The sequence below is a fragment of the Aptenodytes forsteri genome, unplaced genomic scaffold (assembly GCF_000699145.1).
Source record: "Aptenodytes forsteri isolate BGI_AS27 unplaced genomic scaffold, ASM69914v1 Scaffold249, whole genome shotgun sequence".
Taxonomy (NCBI): domain Eukaryota; kingdom Metazoa; phylum Chordata; class Aves; order Sphenisciformes; family Spheniscidae; genus Aptenodytes; species Aptenodytes forsteri.
Genome location: NW_008796188.1, coordinates 2,616,122 through 2,635,518, shown reverse-complemented (window position 1 = coordinate 2,635,518; position 19,397 = coordinate 2,616,122). Strand labels below are relative to the sequence as shown.

The window sequence follows — 19,397 nt, the reverse complement described above, 5'->3', positions numbered from 1 at the left end:
GGGGGGGGGCCGCGGGGCCGCCGGGCCCCGGGTGAGCGCTGCCCGGCGCGGGGTCTCGGTCCCGGGGTGAGGCGCGAGGGGGTGACCCGCTCTTGTGCCTGCAGGTTGCCCGTCCTTTCGCGAGCTGCGTGTGGTAACGCAAACGCGGATTCCATGTCTTTTCTTGTAAGTAAACCCGAACGGATTAGGGTGAGTGTTGAACGCCTTCCAGCTTCCCTCAGACGCCGGCGTGTCGGTAGATCTGCCTTGCGCTTGTGCAGAGGAGCTGCGGCGGGGCCGGCCTCCTGGAAAGCACCTCAAAGTCACGTTAAAATCCGCTAATTATAGGGCATCCATGTGCGCGCTAGGCGCTAGTTAAAAAAAAACAAACACCACCCTGCGCTTCAGTATTTATTGCTTGCACACCTGTATCTCCGTTGCGTGTGGTGCAAGGGGTTCGTAATGAGCGTCGCAATTAAGACAAAGTGCGGTAACGCCGATTGTTTCATACCTTTCTTTAAGAAGTTACTGCCCCACCTGTGTTGCACCACCGACAGTTTCTGCTTGTGGGTTGTTTTTTTTTTTTTTCCTAAACTTAGCCTGGAAAGCTAAACGCAACAGCTTTGTTTAATTCTGCGTTTTTAAATGAGGAAGTTTCACGTGAGAAAACCACTTTTAACGCCTTAAAATGATATTGTTATATACGAGTTTTGAGTCGTCATCACCTAAAGACTCGTCGGTGCTTTCTAGGACTAGGCTTCCCTTGCACTAAACGACATAAGCTATTTTTTCAGTTATTTTACCGAGTAGACAAATTCTAACATGGGAGTGTTTGTGGTTGTTTAATGCTAACTTCGTGATCAACACTCTGCAAGCCTAAAATTGCATATTCTATTGTGTGTTATGTGTGCATGAATATATATTTTTCTTTGAATCATGGAGTTGAACAGAGCGGTAGAAACATTTCTCTGTACAACCTAATGCTTGCTGTGAATTTTAAGCATGAATTCTGGAAGAGAACAACAGCTTTAAAACATTTATGTTCTAATTTTGCATTCAGTCAATAGATATATAGCCAAAATATTTAAGTTCTTTAAGAGATCACCTCATTGTAAATAGTTGAAGCTTTTTTTACACCTATTCCAACCAACCAAACAACTTTTATTTGCATATAGAAGGGAGTTGTAGCAGGCTTATTATTTTTGCTGTACGTGCATGGATAAAGGTTCTTGTTTGAATGATCTATAATTATGTTAACTTTATTGCAAGTGCATGCTGCTCAGGAAAAGCAGTAGCACCTGTGTGGTTGCTGGCTGCACGCCATCGTAGTGGCACAAGAAGAGAATATCCTTGTCCAAAGTAAGGATGTAACTCTGATGCTGCAGCTAATTAGTTTCAGACCGCAGTAGAATCCTTGAAGTGTTAAGATTCTCTTATGTTTTTGGGGGGAGAGGGGGAAAAGAAACTCGTCTTTAGATGGAATGACTAATTATCTGGGGGATTTTGTTTTTTCTTTCAGCGGTGGGTGTCTGAAAAGTTCATTGTTGAGGGCTTAAGAGAGTTCGAACTGTTTGGAGGTAAGTTTCCCTCTCGTTAGATGACATTGTTAGAAATGTTTTATTTTAGCCACAGGGTCTGTTAATTTGGTTGTAAATATGTATCTTAACAGTAAAAGTGATGAATAAATCTGGTTGTAGCAGCAGATCTGGTTATTCAAGCTGGCTAACCATATAAAGTTAATATGGAAGTGTCCAAGATCTAGCAAGTTATTTGGAAATCAATTTCACGTTGATGGCAGTACTATTTTCAGACCCTGCATTCTGTATTTCTTAGCATAACCACTTTTTTTCCTATGAAAAAGATTTGGGGTTTGGGAAGGTTAATTATAATTTTCCCAGTAAAAATAGATTTTGAAACTCTGATGATAGCTCCCCAGTGTGCCTGCAGGAGAGCTGATTAATTTCTGTTCTGCTTTGTGCATAACGAGCAAAATTGCCCACTAGGATGCAGAATTCTCGATCAGTGACACAGAAGGTGACCAGAGCATAGGAAAGATGTCTAGATCTTGAGCTTCCAGGTGGAGCGGAAGAATTTTCACTACTTTAAATAAACTTTAGATAGTTTCTTCTGTATTTAAGCAAAGTAGGTATGTCATTTTTGAATGTGTTTAGAGGTATAATAAAAAAAATTGTCACCTTACGTTTATGCTGAATATATGAACAGTAGCACTATTTGAATCTCTTTAATTCCCATACTTGTACTACAATTTGATTATTTTTAGTGCTGCAACCTTATGTGTAAATTAAATGTCTTTGTCTAAAAAAAAAAATTTGGTATCAAAAAGTATCATGCAGGGTTATTTACTCAGTTTTCCAACTATATTTTTAATGGGTATCTGTTGAACGCAACATGGTGAACAATTAATTTCTTTACTCCAGAGCAGCCTCCGGGTGACTCTCGGAGAAAAGTAAGTGACTTTTGCAGGCTGTGGTGCTGTGGTTCATTGCATGGAGATTATTCCTTGTGGAAGTTTGATTTTTTTTTTTCTTTTTATCTTAGTTACATATTTCATCTCTGTATTTAGCTCTACAAGTGTGGAAACAGGTTTCACCCTGGAGTGGAGATTTTGGTGTGTGGTTTTCAAACTCTACATGACAAGTCAAAACCTTAAACTTAATCTCTTGGATTTGTATTTGTGTCGTCATCCCCCAGCCCCCCAGGGGTCTCTTTTTTTGAGATGATTTGGATCTGATTCTTCAGAGATGCTAATCTCTTATAACTCTCCTTTAGAATAAAAGGAAGAGGTTAGTTTATGGGACTTCTGAAAACTAGGCCCAAAAAATTTTATGTTGGCCATTCAAAACCAGTGCTCCCTTCTGAACACATTGATTCTGATTTTCTTTCTCTTCCCTGTAGAGCAGCCACAACAGAGGCTCCAACATCAAAACCAAACATCATGTAATTTTCAGTTCGAGGTGACTTTACCTCCTGTTGTCTGGTCGTCTTCGGAGCCAATTCCGTGTGTGCTTAGAGAGCTTTGCCTCTTAAAGACTAAAATCACTGGCAAACATGGAATGTCTGTTCAGAAACGTACAGCCAAAATGTGGCAGTTGAAAACTTTACCTTGACGCTTTTTGTTCTGCAGGGCCTGATTGCACGCTATCTGCTTCATAATGAACAATTCTCATAGAATAACACAACTTACGATAGAATGTATTTGTCTAAATGATTTCCCACCTACCCACACCATACTGAAACATGTCTGTGTGCAGGTGTTGCTCTAGTTCAAGCTAATTACAAACACGAATTAAGTGTGATTTGGTTATAGCTGTGTCAGTTCAAGCTGCTTATAATTGACTTTTGTGCCAGTGTCTGTAATTCACTGGCACAAACAAAGCTGAAAATATGAGATGTATATGGAATGTTTTGTATGAAGTCAAGTAAACTTACACCTTTTTTTAAGTTGCTGAGTGTTATGCATATGCTGGACTGGAAGCAAATGGAGATGAGCATCTGTTTTGTTTTCATTACAGTATTCACTTGGGGTTCGGTCACCTCTGCAGTGGTATTGCTGACTCTTATTTTGATTTTTACATCTAAATAAAAGCTTACTTTTTCCAGCAGGGCTATAGAAAAAGGTAAACAATTTGGGGAGGGGGATAGGAGGCAAATTGTTGTTGCTCATGCTGAAAGTGAGTGGGGGAACGAGGAGGTGGAGAGGAAGGCAGCAGAACAAAAACGACATTCCCTCTTCCTAATTGAGATGAACGTCATTTGGCAAATGCAGATTCTTGCTAGCATCACATAACTGATTTTCTTATGGCATTTATAACAGTAGTTGCCTTGCAAAGATTAATTTCCTTAAATCTATCTCAAATTAAAGTCAGATCAACAAGCCGGAAAGCTAGCTCTTAATGAATGTCATGCCATAAAGCTAGTCATACGTGACTTCATTTTGCAGCTGCTTTTGCTTTTGACCATACACCAAAAGTCCTGTGTGAAACCACTGAGGAGCTTTTTTTGCAGTATTTCATAAATGACATTTCAGTTTAACTTTTTTTTTTTTTTAAAAAAAACCCTCTTGTATGATGTTGATAAACTTCTGGTAGAGCTCCTTTTGCATTAACTCAGTTATCGGTCACTGCTAACATGAAGAGAGGTGAGTGAAGACCTCTGATGTACTGGAAGACTTTTAAAAAGGGAATTCACAGTATTTTTCCATTACTGTTGAAACAGCCTACGCCATTAATAAGATTAAACTTATTTAATTTTTTTGCATCTGATTTGTTGGCTTATGCTGTATCTGGAGTGGACTTTAATAAAGCAAACCACTTACACATTGCTCAGTGTTTCACCAGCTGTCATTGCTCCATAACACTGCTTATCAGAGCCTCCTGCTTTCATTTCCTTGGTGGTGCCTTTCTGCTTCAGAGGTTTCCATCTGCCTGTGTGTGTCTCCTGGCAATCTTGCTGTTGACAGGACTGTGTGAAATTGCTGGAAGAAGTAATGAGTGACAGTTGAGATCAGAATTGACAGGCATCTTTAACAGAAGTTTGAAATCGTGAATGGAAAGTTGCTGCCTGTTCTCAGCCAAGGAACAGCACTGTCTAGTGTTTATGACTAGAAAAAAGGATTTGGGGCTGCTGAGATCTCAGGGGTTAGCTATCCTGAAACAGGACCGAGTTGCTGTGCTAGAGTTGTTTGAGCTGAAATGATACCGTAGCACTGTTCACAAATCTTGAAGGTTTGCCTTTTCCCTTAACTGAAAAATATACCTGTTTAAAAGGTAGGCAGAGAGAGGTAGAATGTGTGCTGTTCAAGGTCAGCTGAAAGAGCAGAACTTGGGAAGCGTTGACTATTAGTTTACTCCCAAAGTATACTTAGGGACCCAAAGGTAATTTACGGCAAATTCATGGCTGCGCTCATGGCACTAAGTTTACCCTGGACTGAGTGTAGAACAGCAAGTTTCTTGTTTTTCAGCTGCCACTGTGTTGTTTCCATCTTTCAGTGATGGAAAAAAGAGTATTTGCTGTCACTCTAGGAAAATGCACAAGCCTTTTCTGCTTCATGTACCATGAGAAAAGGTCTGATAAAGGGCATTTGCAGTTGATGAAGAATGAGGTGGAAAAAATGAGCTGGAGTTCCAAATGTCAGGAGGAGTTAATGTGCTGGAAATTTGAGATAACTAAATCTGATCTTAGACACCAAATAAATTTGGTTCCCCATTAAGATGCTCTCCTTGTGACTTTGGAAATTTGAGGGAGTTGGAAGGTATAATGGAACTTGCAAGAACATTGAAGTTTGTCTTCTGCAAAATCCTGCTTGGAAAGATTTATGTGTATGTAAATAAAGCAGATAGCTTTATGTCAGATGTAGCAAAGAAAAGCTGACAGGCTTGGGAGTGCTGCTTCCCCGTGTGGTGTGGGGTCTTTTTCTTTTCTGTTGTTTTTTGCTGTAAGCACTAATGCTTTGCAGTTCAGTTTTTGCTTTCATTTGGAGCTTCTCTTCTCATGCGTGTCCGATCTTCATATCTTGGGCTAAGTTGGTTCATCACTTCTACCATTCAGCTAAGCAGCTTCAGCTGTGCTGGTCTTATCGCAGATGAGCAGCTGAAGACCAGAAGCCCCAGCATCAGACAGGAATGCTGACTGCCAGAGTGCAGAGAGGTGCTGCGAACAAGCTTTCCTTTGGCATTTGCTCATGCAACAGGAAGGTGGCACAGAAGTTTGTAATTAATGAGAGAAAGGTAGTTACTATAAAGCAGTGCTTAAGCTGTCCTGGGGAATGGTAATTGGCTTTATCCAAATATTCCTAAAGACATTCCAGCTTACAGTAATTAAGAACCTACCTGTTACGGTTACATGTTTTGAAACACAGATATCTGGATCTTCTGAAATGAGGCATCTCCTGAATTTCAATTGATAAATAACTATTTAAAATTATTTTAACAGCAATTAAATTCTCTCTTCTATATTCAGTACTGTCTTCTTATTTTGAGGTGTATGATAATATAAGGAGCAGATGATTTTTCTAGCACGTGATCTTTATTTCTTTTGACCTGACTTTATTTTTTTTTTTTCCCCCAGACAAATGAGGCGAGCTCCGAGTCGATAGCTTCTTCCCCTAAAAGGGACACCATGAGCAACTTCCTACCAGACAGCAGCTGTTATGAGTTGCTCACTATCATAGGTAATACTACAGTGGACTGGAGGATTGGAAGTCTGCTTTGCAAAGAAAATAACTTCTGCAGATTTGTTGGCCTTTTCTTGATTGATTGCTTATTTTTGACATTAGATGCCCGTCCTCTTTGATTTTAAAATCACTTTAATAAAAAATGAGGTGCCAATCCCAAAGGCTTTCAACTGAAAGAGATATGTGGTGGGTTAATGATACTGAGTGAAGTACAAAGTCAGCAGAAGCAGCCTGAAACCTGTCCCTGTCCTTGGTGGGGCTGCGGCCTAATCGTTTTATTTCTACCTCGGTTCTGAACTTGAAAGACAGGATAGTATTACTGGCTAGGAGGATTTCTCTTGATGGGATACATGCCAAGGAATGTGGTATCTGATGGAATGATTACTCTTTTTCACAAGGCCAAAAATAGTTTCAATAAATGAGCGTAAAGATTATTTAAGGGTCAAGGACTGGAGGACTTTGCCAGAAGTGTGTGGTTCCAGAAATATTGCTGAAGCTTTAATGCCTTTTCTTTCAGGCAGAGGCTTTGAAGACTTGATGGTTGTGAACCTGGCCAGGTATAAACCCACAGGAGAGTATGTCACAGTCAGAAGAGTGAACTTGGAGGCCTGCACAAACGAAATGGTCACATTCTTGCAGGTAACACGAATCCACTAATACCATAATGCAAGTTTAGGAGAGGACAGACAGCAAGAGCAGTGCTTATCAATGCTGTATTCGTATTTCTGCATTTACTAAATTGAATCAAAATACCTTTTTTTTTTATTTTAGGGGGAACTTCATGTTTCCAAGCTCTTCAACCACCCTAACATCGTGCCATACAAAGCAACTTTCATAGCTGACAATGAGCTATGGGTAGTGACGTCTTTCATGGCCTATGGTAGGTGGAGAGGGAATACCTTTGTCCGACCATCATATTCTGTGAAATGAAATTTAAGAGGCGAAGTATCCTTGGTTTTTTTTTTCCTGACCAATTAAGAGGTGTTTTCTTTTTAGGTTCTGCAAAGGATTTAATCTGTACCCATTTTATGGATGGGATGAGTGAACTGGCTATCGCATATATCCTCCAAGGCGTATTGAAAGCACTTGACTACATCCACCATATGGGCTATGTACATAGGTATTTAAAAAAAAAAAAAAGACAATCCATTTTCCTTCTGTTGGAAGTTCTCAGAAATGCTACTCATCACTACAGCGGAGTGGATGGTTCAAAAGATGCGGAACGCATTATTGAGTTTTGTATTACTTTGCTGTTAGAGCAAGCCCGTTTGATACTCGTGGCAAATTGTATCATTGATCTTCCTGAACTGTGTGAAAGTGTCACTGTGGAACAAACTTATCCCAAAGACCACTGTGTATGTAAAATCACAACCGCAGCTCATATTGACAGGCTGACTTGTTAAGGCTCTGTTCAGATACTATTGATAGTCTCCAAATTGAGACTGACAGTGGTGGTGGTGGGGATTTGCCCTGTTACTGTTGAAGGTCCTGGGTCCATAACCTTTAGTCTTGCATTTCTCCTTGCCACAGAAACGTTCTTTGGGAACCTGCAAAGTAGGTGAATAGAGTCCTGTTAATGTTTGCAGAAGCGGTTTTGCACAGCATTCAGGATGGTCGTTAGGAGTCTCAGCCTCCTGGTAGGAGGCTGATCAAGTATTGCCCTGTGCATTGAGCTGTCCAGTAGAGTAGGCTTTTATCCTTTCCATAGGTGCTCGCTAAGGATGAATTTCTCTTTAGTACTACAACTTCTCTTAATCTCTTTCTAAATCACTGCCTCCATCCCTTAGCATATTTTTCCTCTTCTCTGATACATCCTTCTGTTGCAAAAGTAAATTTCAAATGCTAAAAGTTCTAGGTTATTAGTGGTTACTACTTTTATTGTATGTACTGTAAAAGAAATTCAGCTTACCTATGCCTGCCTTAAATCCTTTGCAGTGCCTTTCCGCACTAAGACTTCCTGGGAAAGCTGTAAGGAACATAACTCTCTTGAGGCCAGAGAACCTGACTATTTTTACTTTTTTTTCAGGAGTGTTAAAGCCAGCCATATCCTGATCTCTGTAGATGGGAAGGTGTACCTCTCTGGCCTGCGAAGTAATCTAAGTATGATCAACCATGGGCAGCGACTCAAAGTTGTTCATGACTTTCCCAAATACAGCATCAAAGTCCTGCCTTGGCTCAGTCCTGAAGTCTTGCAGCAGGTGTGTTGAAAAAAAACCTGCTACTTTTTAGTGATATATGGTATCTCTGTATAATTTCTGAGTTCTGATGGCATGTTCGGGGGGTGTAGGGGGACACACACACACATGACAAAAGCCACAGGATTACTTTTTCTTGTGATGAGCTCTATCCTTTTCTTCTGTCCTTTACCTTAAAACCACTGACCCCTAGCAAGGGGAAACCTGTATTCCTGTCAAAAGGGGCAATTGCTGAGAAGCCCATGTCACAACATTGTCTTTTCTTTCCCTCCAGAGGAAGGTGCACGAATGCAAGGAAAAGAAAGCGGAGTGGCTAGAGGAAACAGATCTGGGGAGGGCGCAGGGCGAGTGGGTAGAATTTGATCTGATCTATTTGACTAAATAGTTTTCTTGTAGGTACTTCTACAGATCCTCCGATTAGCAAAGTGTTACCCTAAGGTGGATGCCATCCCTACTAGCTAGCTGATTTCAGTTAAATAAATGTTGCCCTTAACTGTGTGTTTTAACAAACAAAAAACCCATGACCACAATAAACCAGCCTGTATGTGGTTGTACTATTTCTGCTCTAATCATTTGGGTTTGCTGTTCTGCATATTGAATCATGGGTATTGCCCATGCAATCCCATGTAAGTCCACAAGGCTAATTTTTCTTTTCATCTAGAATCTCCAGGGTTACGATGCAAAATCTGACATTTACAGCGTAGGGATAACAGCCTGCGAACTGGCAAATGGACACGTACCATTTAAAGACATGCCTTCTACTCAGGTAAGGTTTAAAAGCTGTTCCCTTCTCATCCTTCATCCTGGCACATGGAACTGCTTTGCTGCACTGGGATGTGAAGACAGAAGGGTGCCGTGCCTACCTGGATGAGAAACCTTAAATGTCTGGTCTTCCTGTGTGTGATGTTGCTTATCCCCCTTCTCTTCCAGATGCTCTTGGAAAAGCTGAATGGAACTGTTCCCTGCCTGCTAGACACCACCACAATTCCTGCTGATGAGCTGACTATGAAAACCTCCCGTTCAAGTGCTAACTACGGGATGGGCGAGAGCATGGCTATTAGCAATGTGAGAGCGGCCAACGGAGAGCCAACCCTGCACCCTTATCTTCGGACCTTTTCCACCTACTTCCATAACTTCGTAGAGCAGTGCCTCCAGCGGAACCCCGATTTCAGGTAAAGCCAGGTGAAAGCTGCTCTTCACAGACCTGCACTATTCTAGGGCAGATTAACCCAAGAGAGCCAGCAGAGGTTATTCAGTTTTCTTTCCAAAAGTCTAGTGGAGTGAGGATGTGCTCCATACATTGAGAAAAGCAGTCCAAGTATGTAAAAGAAGAGCAGTGTTAATACTTTGAGCGCTTTCTGTAAGAGAGCCTGAAGAATTACTTTGCAACCTTCTTTGGAGGGTAGAGTGGTGCTACACGTCAGGAAAATAAACTGAACAACTTGAATTTCTGCTCCCTGTGAGACTGTGTTTACCCAGTTTCCATCACTGCGAATGTCTGTTGTTCAGTCAGCAGAAAGTAACGATGGGAAGTGATCAAGAACTGTATCTTCCTCCGTAGTGAGCATAAGGTCGTCTTTAGCCATGACAAACTTCTCTAGCGTACCACACTGTTCAGAAGCTTTCCCTTGACCAAATGGTGGGGTGTACAAGTAGGTAACTTGCACAGAAGAAGGTTGAACTGCCTGCATAAAACATCACGCAAAGATAATAAACAGTGCTACTGGTTACAAAAGGGAGATATCCTATAGCTGAGAAATGAGAGAGGCAGGAAGGACCCTGGTCTTTTCTTTCTTCCACTACCTGACTTTAAACACTGACGCATTTTCTTGTGTGCTTACTTTATTCTAACTCCCTTCTACAGGCCAAGCGCAGGCACTCTGCTTAATCATCCCTTTTTCAAGCAGGTAAGGAACTAATTTAATCTGCAGATAAAGAACAGTGGCTTTTCTGTAGTCGTCTTGCTGTCTCACTGAACCTGGGGGTGGGAATGTCGAGTTGCTGAATTTTCTGTGATCTGAAAGAATTAAGTTAGTTTGGTGACTAATCGTAGTGCAGCTTGGTGATCCTCACGTTGTCCTCGGAGGTGGATGGGCTGTTCTCAAAAGCATCTCTTCCTTATCTAAACAGAGGATGTAAATCTGCCTGTCCTGTATGGCAGAACAGTTTCACCCACAGGCTATTGAGTCCTGGGGCGAGGCAGTCCTAACCTGGTCCTTAATGAGACCAAACCGAGGTGATCTGTGCGTTGCTTACAGTTGTGTGGCAGGTTGGTGAGCTCCAGCCCTGGCACGGGAAAAGGCAGAGGCTCTCCTGCTCCTGAAATGATTTGTCTGGCTTGCTCTGAGCTGGGAGTTAGGGTTGTGCTTCACTGAGGGGGAGCATCAGGACCACAGCACCCAAGTGCTGCTGAAAAGGCTGCACGCAAAGCACTTCTCGTGACAAGATGCAGTGCGAAAGCCCTGCACGCGTCTCAGTGCAGGTGGGCAGATAATACTGTGTTCTTACTTTCACATTGTTGCTGCTTGACTGTGATGTGCAAGTGTGGGGAAGCATTTCAGCAGCCGAGGTCTCTCCTTCCTGTGCAGATCAAGCGCCGTGCTTCTGAAGCACTCCCTGAACTTCTGCGCCCCGTCACCCCAATCACCAATTTTGAAGGAACGCGGCCCCAGGATCCCAGTGGCATTTTTGGGCTGGTATCAAACCTGGAGCAGCTGGATGTGGATGACTGGGAATTCTAGAAAAACAGGGACTATACCTGGTTCTGGAGGAGCTTTCTGGACATTGTAATTTATTGGTTCTGTTCATAAAAGGTGATGAATGTTACACATAGAAGAGTTTACAGGTCCTTGGGAAGGAACTTCAACTGCCTGTTTACTTAGGAAGTAGCCTGGAAACAAATGGACAGACCTGAGCTGGAAGAGGATCAACCCCAAGGAACTGGAGTATTCCAGATGGTGCAGTGCCCAGCGCCCCAGTTCTTGCAGCTGAGCACTGGTAGATCACTCAAATGGGTTGAGTGAGCCTGTTTAGTCTCTATTTATGCGTTTCTGAAAATCACTGGCTTCCTCGTATCACAGTTGAAGGCTGTGTGTCCCTACCCTCTTTGGTTCTTTCTCTTTTAAGGGTGCCTTAGAGTTAAGGGGAGGCAGGCAGCTCTTAGTTTTTGGCATTCTCTTAGAGCTAGTCAGATTACTGTTACAGTGTTGTCACAGGGTAGCTTTTGAGAGTGTGGAAAAAAGGGATTATGTTCTCTAAATTTAGTCACTGCTTTGTGATGGAAAATGGGAGATCAAAGACAATCCGATTCCATTCCAGGCACACTTGCTGCATCGGGCTTTCTTCTACAGCGCTGGATTCTTCTCTTCCAGTTCTGGAGAGAGCTTTTGAAGAGACTCCTCTCACTTGATGCCGAGCGCTCTGAACTCCAGGTCAGACAGGGCATTCCAGCCTCTCCTCCCATGGCTGCCTGGGTCACCAAAGCGTGTACACATGCACAAGGTACCAGCTTTTTTATCCCCACAGCACATCTAGTTGAGCCTCCCGTTAGCTGGGCTGGTTTCACAGTAGGTAACACTCATACCAGCTTGTTCTCAGTGACTTACCCTGGCACAGAGGAAAATTAAGTTGACTTTCATGCTAAATCCTCTTGCTCACGACTCCTCTTTGAATGTCATGTACAGAGTTGATCCTAAGCCTTCCATTACCACTGCTGTTCTGCCTTCCCTGACTGAATGACAGGTAAAAGCTTGCTTCTCACATGGCTCCCCTCGATTCATGGCTGTGTGACTTTGCCCTGCTGCTGTGGCAGCTCCCCCCATTCCATGGTATTTGTTTTTTGGAGGTGCATTTAAGGCTTTTAGTTTGACCTTTCCAAGGACCATGGGTGCTGGAGGTCTTTCTACTCTTCAACGAAGCACTGAGAATCCAGTCCTGTAGGTGTGGTTGATGGGAGTAGTGGTGCTGGCAACAGGTCCTTCTTGTGTTTATAAACTGTACTTGAACCCAGATAAAAGTTTGTTACTCTAGTTTTTTACCAAAACAAATAAAGTATTTCTGAAGTTTTTTTTAAGTCTCTTGTTTCTGCAAGATGATGGTGTGGATCACAAATGATGACACGGGCTGGCTCTGCACGCTTGCTCTTCTTATTTCCTTACTTTCGTATAGCTCACCACAGTTAGCTGCAACTGCCGTCATGTTTCAAAAACGTATTTCAACTAAAGCAAGAAGCTGTTAACAACTGCTCTTGCTCTTCTCTGAATGTTTCGGTAGAATGCATTCTCCCAGAACGGGGGTGAATTCCTCCTTCTACTTCCTCCCTAGGATCAGGTTTGGCTCCTGATTTAATTTTATTACAGTAAGCAGATCTTAATTTCCTAGCTTGTTATGAAGTCTGTAGCTTGCAAAAATCCTTATCCCTCTCCCACAAGCCTGGACAGGGACTGAATCACCGGTACTTACAGCAAGAAAAAGCACAGTACCACTCAGCATAGTCCCAAAGGTTTTGAGTGAGTGATGGTTTGGAGGAGATGGGTTTCCTCACAGAAGAGGGATGATTCAAGAGGTGTGTTGCCCACTGAAGATCTAAGCCTCTCTTGAATTCTCCTAGGAACCAAGAGGCAGGCAGAAAAGACAGGAGGGAACACACTGAGCTATAATAAATCACAAATAACTGCAGCGCTCTAGCCTGCTTTCCCATGAGTTAGCAGTTTTAGGGTGAAGGATGATCTTAATGCAAGCTAGTATTTCTCATCCCCTTCCATGCTTTCAGCTTGCTACATGCTCAAAGATTATGGACTTAAATTAACTCGGAGATAGATTTATGCTTACACAGCAGCAGGAAGCAAGCAGGATCAGTGCAGTTAGGAGTGAAACAGCAGCACCTTGGTCAAAAAAAGAAGTTACGAAGTAACTGAATGTAGTCTTCAACACCTCCTTCCCCAGGCGCACTGCTGCACTCAGAGGCAACTGTTGGGGTCCTGCTGGCAGCACGGTGGTAGCAGACAGCCATACTCAGCCACGACTCTTGAGTCTCACCTTACCTGTTCCGTCTTGTGCCTTCACAGAGCAGCAAACAAGGAATCCGGCACGGTCAGGACACTGTTTGAGTAGCTGCTGGTTGGATACACAAGTACTGGCTACAGCTGCTGGCCCCAAGGCAAGTGCTGTGAGCTTTTTTTTTTTTTCTCCCATGAAAGCTTTATTCAGCTAGATACAAAACAGGGTGCTCTGCTATTGCGGATCCTCTCCATGGTCTGAATGCTGCTGCTCTTCCTCCTCCTCTTCCTCCCCTTTGTGTTTTTCCAATTTTGCCATGAGCTCTGAAAAACAGGAATAGGCAGGATGAGACTCGAGGCGCAGGGGCTGTCCCACACCAAAGCCAGGTGCCCAGGTCCTGCATACACCCATCTCTGCAAGAACCAGGGCAGCTACCAAAAACTACTTGCCTACACAAAGGCTCAGCTAGGAGCTACCACCGTTTGCCGAGTCCAGGGCATCAGCTGTTACAGTCATAGAATCCATCAGTGCGTTACTGACCTGCCAACTAGAGCATCAGACAAGCTGCTGCCTCCACTCCTGCAGCACATCCCCCCCCCCTACCCTCACCAGAAGTCACACTCCCCGCATTCCCCACCTGGGCAAGCACGGATGCTCATTTTGCACCTACGGGAGCCACACAGGCCGTGATTTAGTGTCTCCTGGCACTAAAGCAAGCTCTGCCGGCAGCCAAGGGCTGTGAGCTCCAGCTTAGGGCCAAGCCCAACACCGAGACGATGACACCTCAGGAGCTGGTGCCTTTGCTGCTCCAGACGCTGCCACTGAAAGCCCTCTCTCCCACAGGCGCCTGTTACCTTTTGCTGGGTTGAAGACTCCATTAGTTTGCTTGTCACAGACGTAGCAGCGCTGGGATTTGCGATAGTGTTGGAGGGCACAATTCTCACAGAAGTAGTGCCTACACCTGTACAGAGACACAGATGCCACAGCACGTCACCAGATACAGTCGCTGCGTCCAGGCGTTAGAAAATTACTGACTACTGGTCCCCAGGGGATGCAAAAGTGAGCTGCATGCAAAGCTTCCTCTGCAGCACTGTCCCCATGAAAGGTGTTTCAGCATTGCTTCACTGATGTGGAGCGATGGCACAGAGCCACCAGTGAGCTCTTCCAGACACCGGGTACCTAGCAAGACAGCCGGCAGCGTGGGAGAGGGCTGGCAGCGTGTGATGTCCAGGCTGCCCCCAGCCTGCTCCTCATCCTTGGCAAGCTCTTGGCTTCCCCATGCTTCTGTTTCTCTGCTCACGCAATGCAGCGTGCCGTTCAGTGTCCAGGACAAATGAAGGCACGAAAACAAAATCTCAAGGTTAACGGGAAAGATGATGTAATGAGGCAGCATCTGTGGAAATCTAAAAGGTGCCTGGACAACAAAGGCTTGAGATCCCTTCCAAGGAGATGCTCCAGATGCAGTGATGAGACTCCCTGGTTATTAGAGGATTTCCCCACCCACCAGAAAGCCACAGCAGACAACAAGCAGGTTCTACCCACCAGCCTGTGGTGCCTGGTTATTAGAGGATTTCCCCACCCACCGGAAAGCCACAGCAAACAACAAGCAGATTCTACCCACCAGCCTGTGGGCAGTGTTTGTATCTGCCTCGACAGTGAATGACTAGTGAACTGGATCGACAGCAGACACTTGGCTCCTCACGCCAAAACAACCGCTTACTTGGTGACCACGGGGTTCTTGAAGGAACTTCTGCAGATGAAGCATTTGAAAGGCATATCCTCCTCATCGCTGCTCACCTCATAGTTTTCCTCATCTGCAGAAGAGAAAGTTAACCAGACTGGAGCAAGAGCAGAGGCAGGCAGACCAGCCCATGCGTGGGGCATGAAATATTAAATATGGAGAGAGCACAGCAGGTGGGATTAAATCTCTGCTGGAAACAATAGAGCTCTGGCATCTGGGTGTTGCTGATGTCAGTAATACATGTGGGACTGAGATATAATTAGGTCTAATGAGCCAGCGTGCTTGTTGCTCATCTCACAAGAGCAAACTCTTTTCTACCTCGCCCACTCACTGCTATAAAGAGACATATCCTTCAGCCCCCTCCTATTTTTTAAATTTTCTTCCAAACCAGCTGCCACCAAACTCCTTGGCTCCAACTGAACAGAGAACACCCTCTTCCCCTCAGCTGCACAGCGGTTCATGAGCAAGACTCATGAGCCTTGGGCCGCAGCTACGGACAGTATGAGCGAGAAATAATGATGTGACGTAGCATGAAAGCATCCTACCTCCTGGGCATCTGGGGGGCAGGAGATAGTCACATCTCCCCAGCTCCACACAGCTCGCTGCTGGGACCCATACAACAGCAGTGCTGTCCTTTTATAGAGAGCCAGAGGAAATAATTCTCTCTGGTGGCAGCCAGTGGTTATCTGAAAGCAGCAGATTTGCTGAGCGCTGTCAGTGATTACTGGCCCTAAGGTTATCCTGCAGCAGGGAGTTCCACAGCTTTGGACTAGAGTCCTTTCTGTCTAATATTAATTCAACCCAGGGCCCATGCAGTTTGAGACAGCAAAGGATCCATTTCATTCTTAGTGATCCAATATCCCTAAGTCACGTTCGCTTTAGGGCATCATAAGAGGCAGGACCTGGTAGCCTCATCCACCATTAGCTTAGGGAGAGGGAGAGCAGAGAGGTGGTGCCGTACCATTGACTCCATACCGGCCTTCATCCAGTTCCCGTTCGATCTGCCAGCCGTGTTTGTAGTCCGAGCGGTCGTGGAGGAATTTGCAGCTGTCTGAGCAGCACAAAGAAAGAGGAATTAACAGCTAGGCTGTGTGGGGTAGAGGGTTGACAGGACACCTCAATTCAGGAGCAGCCCGAGTTTTGCCCAGCAGAAGGTGAAACCTGATTGCTTCCCCGCCCGCCTGCGCTCCTGGGCAGCGCCAAGCTCCTGGAGCAGGCACAGGATCCCTCTCAGGGTTGGTAGGCCGCGAGGATCGTGCTCTGTGTGCCACAGCAACAGTTCCAGTATTTACACACATGGGAAGTGGGATAAGGAACAGGAAATTCCATCCTTCACATGGCCTCAGCGGCCAGAATACCTGTGGCAGTGTGGGTCACTGGAACATCCCAGGGGTCCCTCCCAGGACTCTTACAACCACTGATTAGAGACCATCAGCTTTCAGAAGGGCCGACACAAATGACAAGAACATCACATAAAACAACTCTGCAACAGCATCACACACCAGCTCTGCAAACAAGTGCCTGTAAATCAGTAAGTGCACATCTGAGCGCCACAAACACGGGATGACAAGCTGGACTGGATCCCTTTGCAGATCTGGCGCAGCACGTGTTCAGCTGCAGGCAAGATCCACTCACCTCCAAAGCCGCAGAACCCAGTTTCTTTGTAGTCCTTGCAGATGTCGGGCTGGTAGTCCCATCGCACCGTGGCCCGCAAGTGCTCCGGAGCACGGATGGGTCCTTTTCTGAAAGGGTGGGAGAAGGCTCAGGCCAGCTGCGCAGCTGCGGTGGAGAAGGCCCCTGGGGGCCTGGTCAGAACCAGGCACCGGACTCGTTAGACAGAAAGAAGCTGGCAGTAGCAGCAAAGTTCAAGCCCCAAACAGGTGCCTTTGGGGATGGTGCCTGAGCTCCTCTGTGGTCCCAGTCCTCTGAGGCTCATCCCAACCTACCTGACCATTCCTGAAGAGGCATTTCCCATCGATGTGTCCTTGGGCTTCACATACTTCTGGTAGTTGTTAATACCACGGTAAATTTTATCATCTTCCTTTCCTCTCAGCTCCTAGGAAAGCAAAAAGAAAAGTGATTAAGGAAAGCTTCATGACACAAATTAGCTTTCACCACTCTGACACCAGTCTCCCTTCCCAGCCCTTAATACCAAGATGCCAATAAAGCCAGAAAATTCCCCTATTTTCAAGGGTTACACTCTTGGCTTCTCAAATTTCCAGAGAGGAAGAGACTCAAACTCTTCTCGGTGTGCAGAAGGGGATGAGTAAAGCACACGTACTCATGCTGTAGAGCAGTAGCTCTTACAGAGCAAGGCTGACTCACCTCCTGGATTTTCTGGCTGCGCTCGAAGATGGCCTGGGCATCTTTCTCCTTTTCTGTGTCTAGTTCATACACTGCTGTGGCTCCCATGTCTTCTGGGCCAACAGGTTTCTGAAAAGCAAGAAGAACTTGTGACAACAGCGAAGAGAAAACCTGTACAAGACAGAGAGCTCCTTGGCTACCTGGAGGGTTGGTCACAGAGCAAGTACTGGACGTGGCCTGCTTTACCTTCCATCAGTTTCTACCTTCCCTTAGCACCTGCCAGGGAAAATCCCCCATGGGCTGGATCCAGCCTAGTGCTTGCAGGAAACACTTGTCCTTACTTTACTCCTTCACGCTCAGCCTCAGCTTAGCTGGAAGCTGAACTCAGGTCTCCCATGTCCAACACTTCAATCATGAGACCATCCCGCCTACAGGCAGGATGTTATTGTCTGAACTTTTAACCCAGCTGTGGGTGGCTTACATTCAGTTTTAACACAGTGGTCTGGTTTAGATTCCTCTTTAATGGACTGAGCAGACACCTGCTCCTAGGATTTATCAGATCTTCAAGAACAGCTGCACAGAAACCAAAGAGTAATTACAGCTAACCTCAATTAAAACCAAATCCAACTTAAATGCCAAAAGCTTCTGCAGCCCCAAAGCTGTCATCTCCTCCTGCACCCTTCCCATTCTCCTACAGCAAGCAGGGCTAACAATATGCTGCCCCCTTGGCAGCAAAGTGGTGAATAATTACAGCACGAGGTTATATTCATCTTAATCTCTAATGTGACAAGGAGACCTCGGTCTGACCCTGCAGCTTTGACTGGGGGCAGTTAGGCATTATTCCCATTTTATACAGAGGCACAGACAATAAGGAAATAGGTCTGAAGAGGAACATGTGTTGATACCTGCTTTTAAGCCTACTTATGTCCTGCCAAGGCTCATACTAATGGGCAAAACTTCACTGGATCAAGAGGAAAGTTAAGAGAAAAAGCCAGTGGGAAGAGCAATTTGAGCTGGGCCCAAACCTTCACAGCCGATTTCTCTCCACTCCAGATGTTAACAGGACACCCCACCCATCAAGCCCAAGAAAATGACGACGTCTCTCCATAGCTCTTACCCCATCACTGGCCACAAGGATAAAGATGGGAGCACCTTCTAAGTCACCTTGAATTCTTTGTGGAAGAAGATGGTCTAAAACTGAAAACACGAACCCAACAGTAGGGCAAACCTGATTCAAGTGCTCCCTCTCCTGAAAATTTTGTGCGATGTTGGGCAAGTCCAGTGGCATCTTGCGGTTTTAATTCCCAACTCTAAGAGGGAAAGGCCAATCTTAAATGGCCTCCTAAGGATACAGAGGGTATCAGGAGAACACACCTAGCACAAGGTGCTTGTCTATTAAGAGGGAAGGAACAGGGAGGTGCATCTCTAGATAAAAAAGAAGGAATGGCTGATCCCACATTTGCAGAGGCAAATTCTCTCTATCAAGTGCAGGATCTGCCAGTCCCACCTGACTTCAGACCCCAGAACCACATTCTTGGCCAGTCCTTACCGCCGACCTTGTCGATTTGTAAGTGACTCCGATCTCCTTTGATGGATCCTCATCGTCACTGCTGCTCAGCGCATACGCGGGCCTCTCCTTCATGCATCTCCTGGTCTGAGGGGCAAGAAGACAGCAGGTATGAAGGACGGAAGGCTCCAACACTGTGCCTAGCTTGAGCTTGGCAGGCGACTGCGGATGCACTTCGGATGCAGCTGTGCCCTACTGTGGCTCCCTTACCTTCTGGATCATGGGGTTGGGGGTCTCCCGCCGCCGCTCCTTCCGCACCACCGTGCTGCCCTCTTCACCGCTGCTCTCTGAGAGGTAAAGCCCAGGGGTAAGGGTGCGCCCGGGGGCAGGACCCCAGCCCAAGTACAGGCTCTGCTGGCAGCTTCCCCCCTCCCGCGGGCTGGGGACGCCCACGGGAAGTGCCGGGAGGCCGGCGGGACC

The 19,397-nt window shown here is 45.4% G+C and overlaps 2 protein-coding genes across 4 annotated transcripts in view; one reads left to right on the top strand and one right to left on the bottom strand.

The window, feature by feature from the left end:
- Positions 1-103: 103 nt before the first annotated feature.
- STRADA (STE20-related kinase adaptor alpha) lies at positions 104-12,433 on the top strand. 3 transcript variants are annotated; one of them, XM_009287897.1, is made up of 12 exons: positions 104-165; positions 1,499-1,556; positions 2,418-2,446; positions 6,067-6,169; positions 6,690-6,811; positions 6,944-7,052; positions 7,169-7,292; positions 8,199-8,370; positions 9,029-9,133; positions 9,298-9,539; positions 10,232-10,274; positions 10,956-12,433. In XM_009287897.1, the coding sequence occupies exons 1-12, from the start codon at positions 154-156 to the stop codon at positions 11,106-11,108; spliced, it is 1,272 nt and encodes a 423-aa protein (XP_009286172.1). In that variant the 5' UTR covers positions 104-153; the 3' UTR covers positions 11,109-12,433. The 3 variants fall into 3 exon arrangements, with proteins under 3 accessions (XP_009286172.1, XP_009286171.1, XP_009286173.1); XM_009287896.2 differs by having other exon boundaries at positions 104-189; XM_009287898.1 differs by lacking the exon at positions 2,418-2,446 and having other exon boundaries at positions 151-165.
- The window catches only part of LOC103906105 (RING finger protein 113A), a 16,517-nt gene continuing 1,394 nt past the window's right edge, over positions 4,275-19,397 (bottom strand). The window contains exons 2-11 of the mRNA XM_009287944.2: positions 19,188-19,356; positions 18,960-19,064; positions 17,432-17,539; positions 17,053-17,162; positions 16,742-16,848; positions 16,068-16,157; positions 15,086-15,179; positions 14,220-14,326; positions 13,410-13,688; positions 4,275-4,474 (exon numbers count right to left, since the gene is read on the bottom strand). Of these exons, the coding sequence (XP_009286219.1) occupies positions 13,600-13,688; positions 14,220-14,326; positions 15,086-15,179; positions 16,068-16,157; positions 16,742-16,848; positions 17,053-17,162; positions 17,432-17,539; positions 18,960-19,064; positions 19,188-19,356 (979 nt within the window). The 3' untranslated portion in view covers positions 4,275-4,474; positions 13,410-13,599. The remainder of the gene's footprint in view (positions 4,475-13,409; positions 13,689-14,219; positions 14,327-15,085; positions 15,180-16,067; positions 16,158-16,741; positions 16,849-17,052; positions 17,163-17,431; positions 17,540-18,959; positions 19,065-19,187; positions 19,357-19,397) is intronic.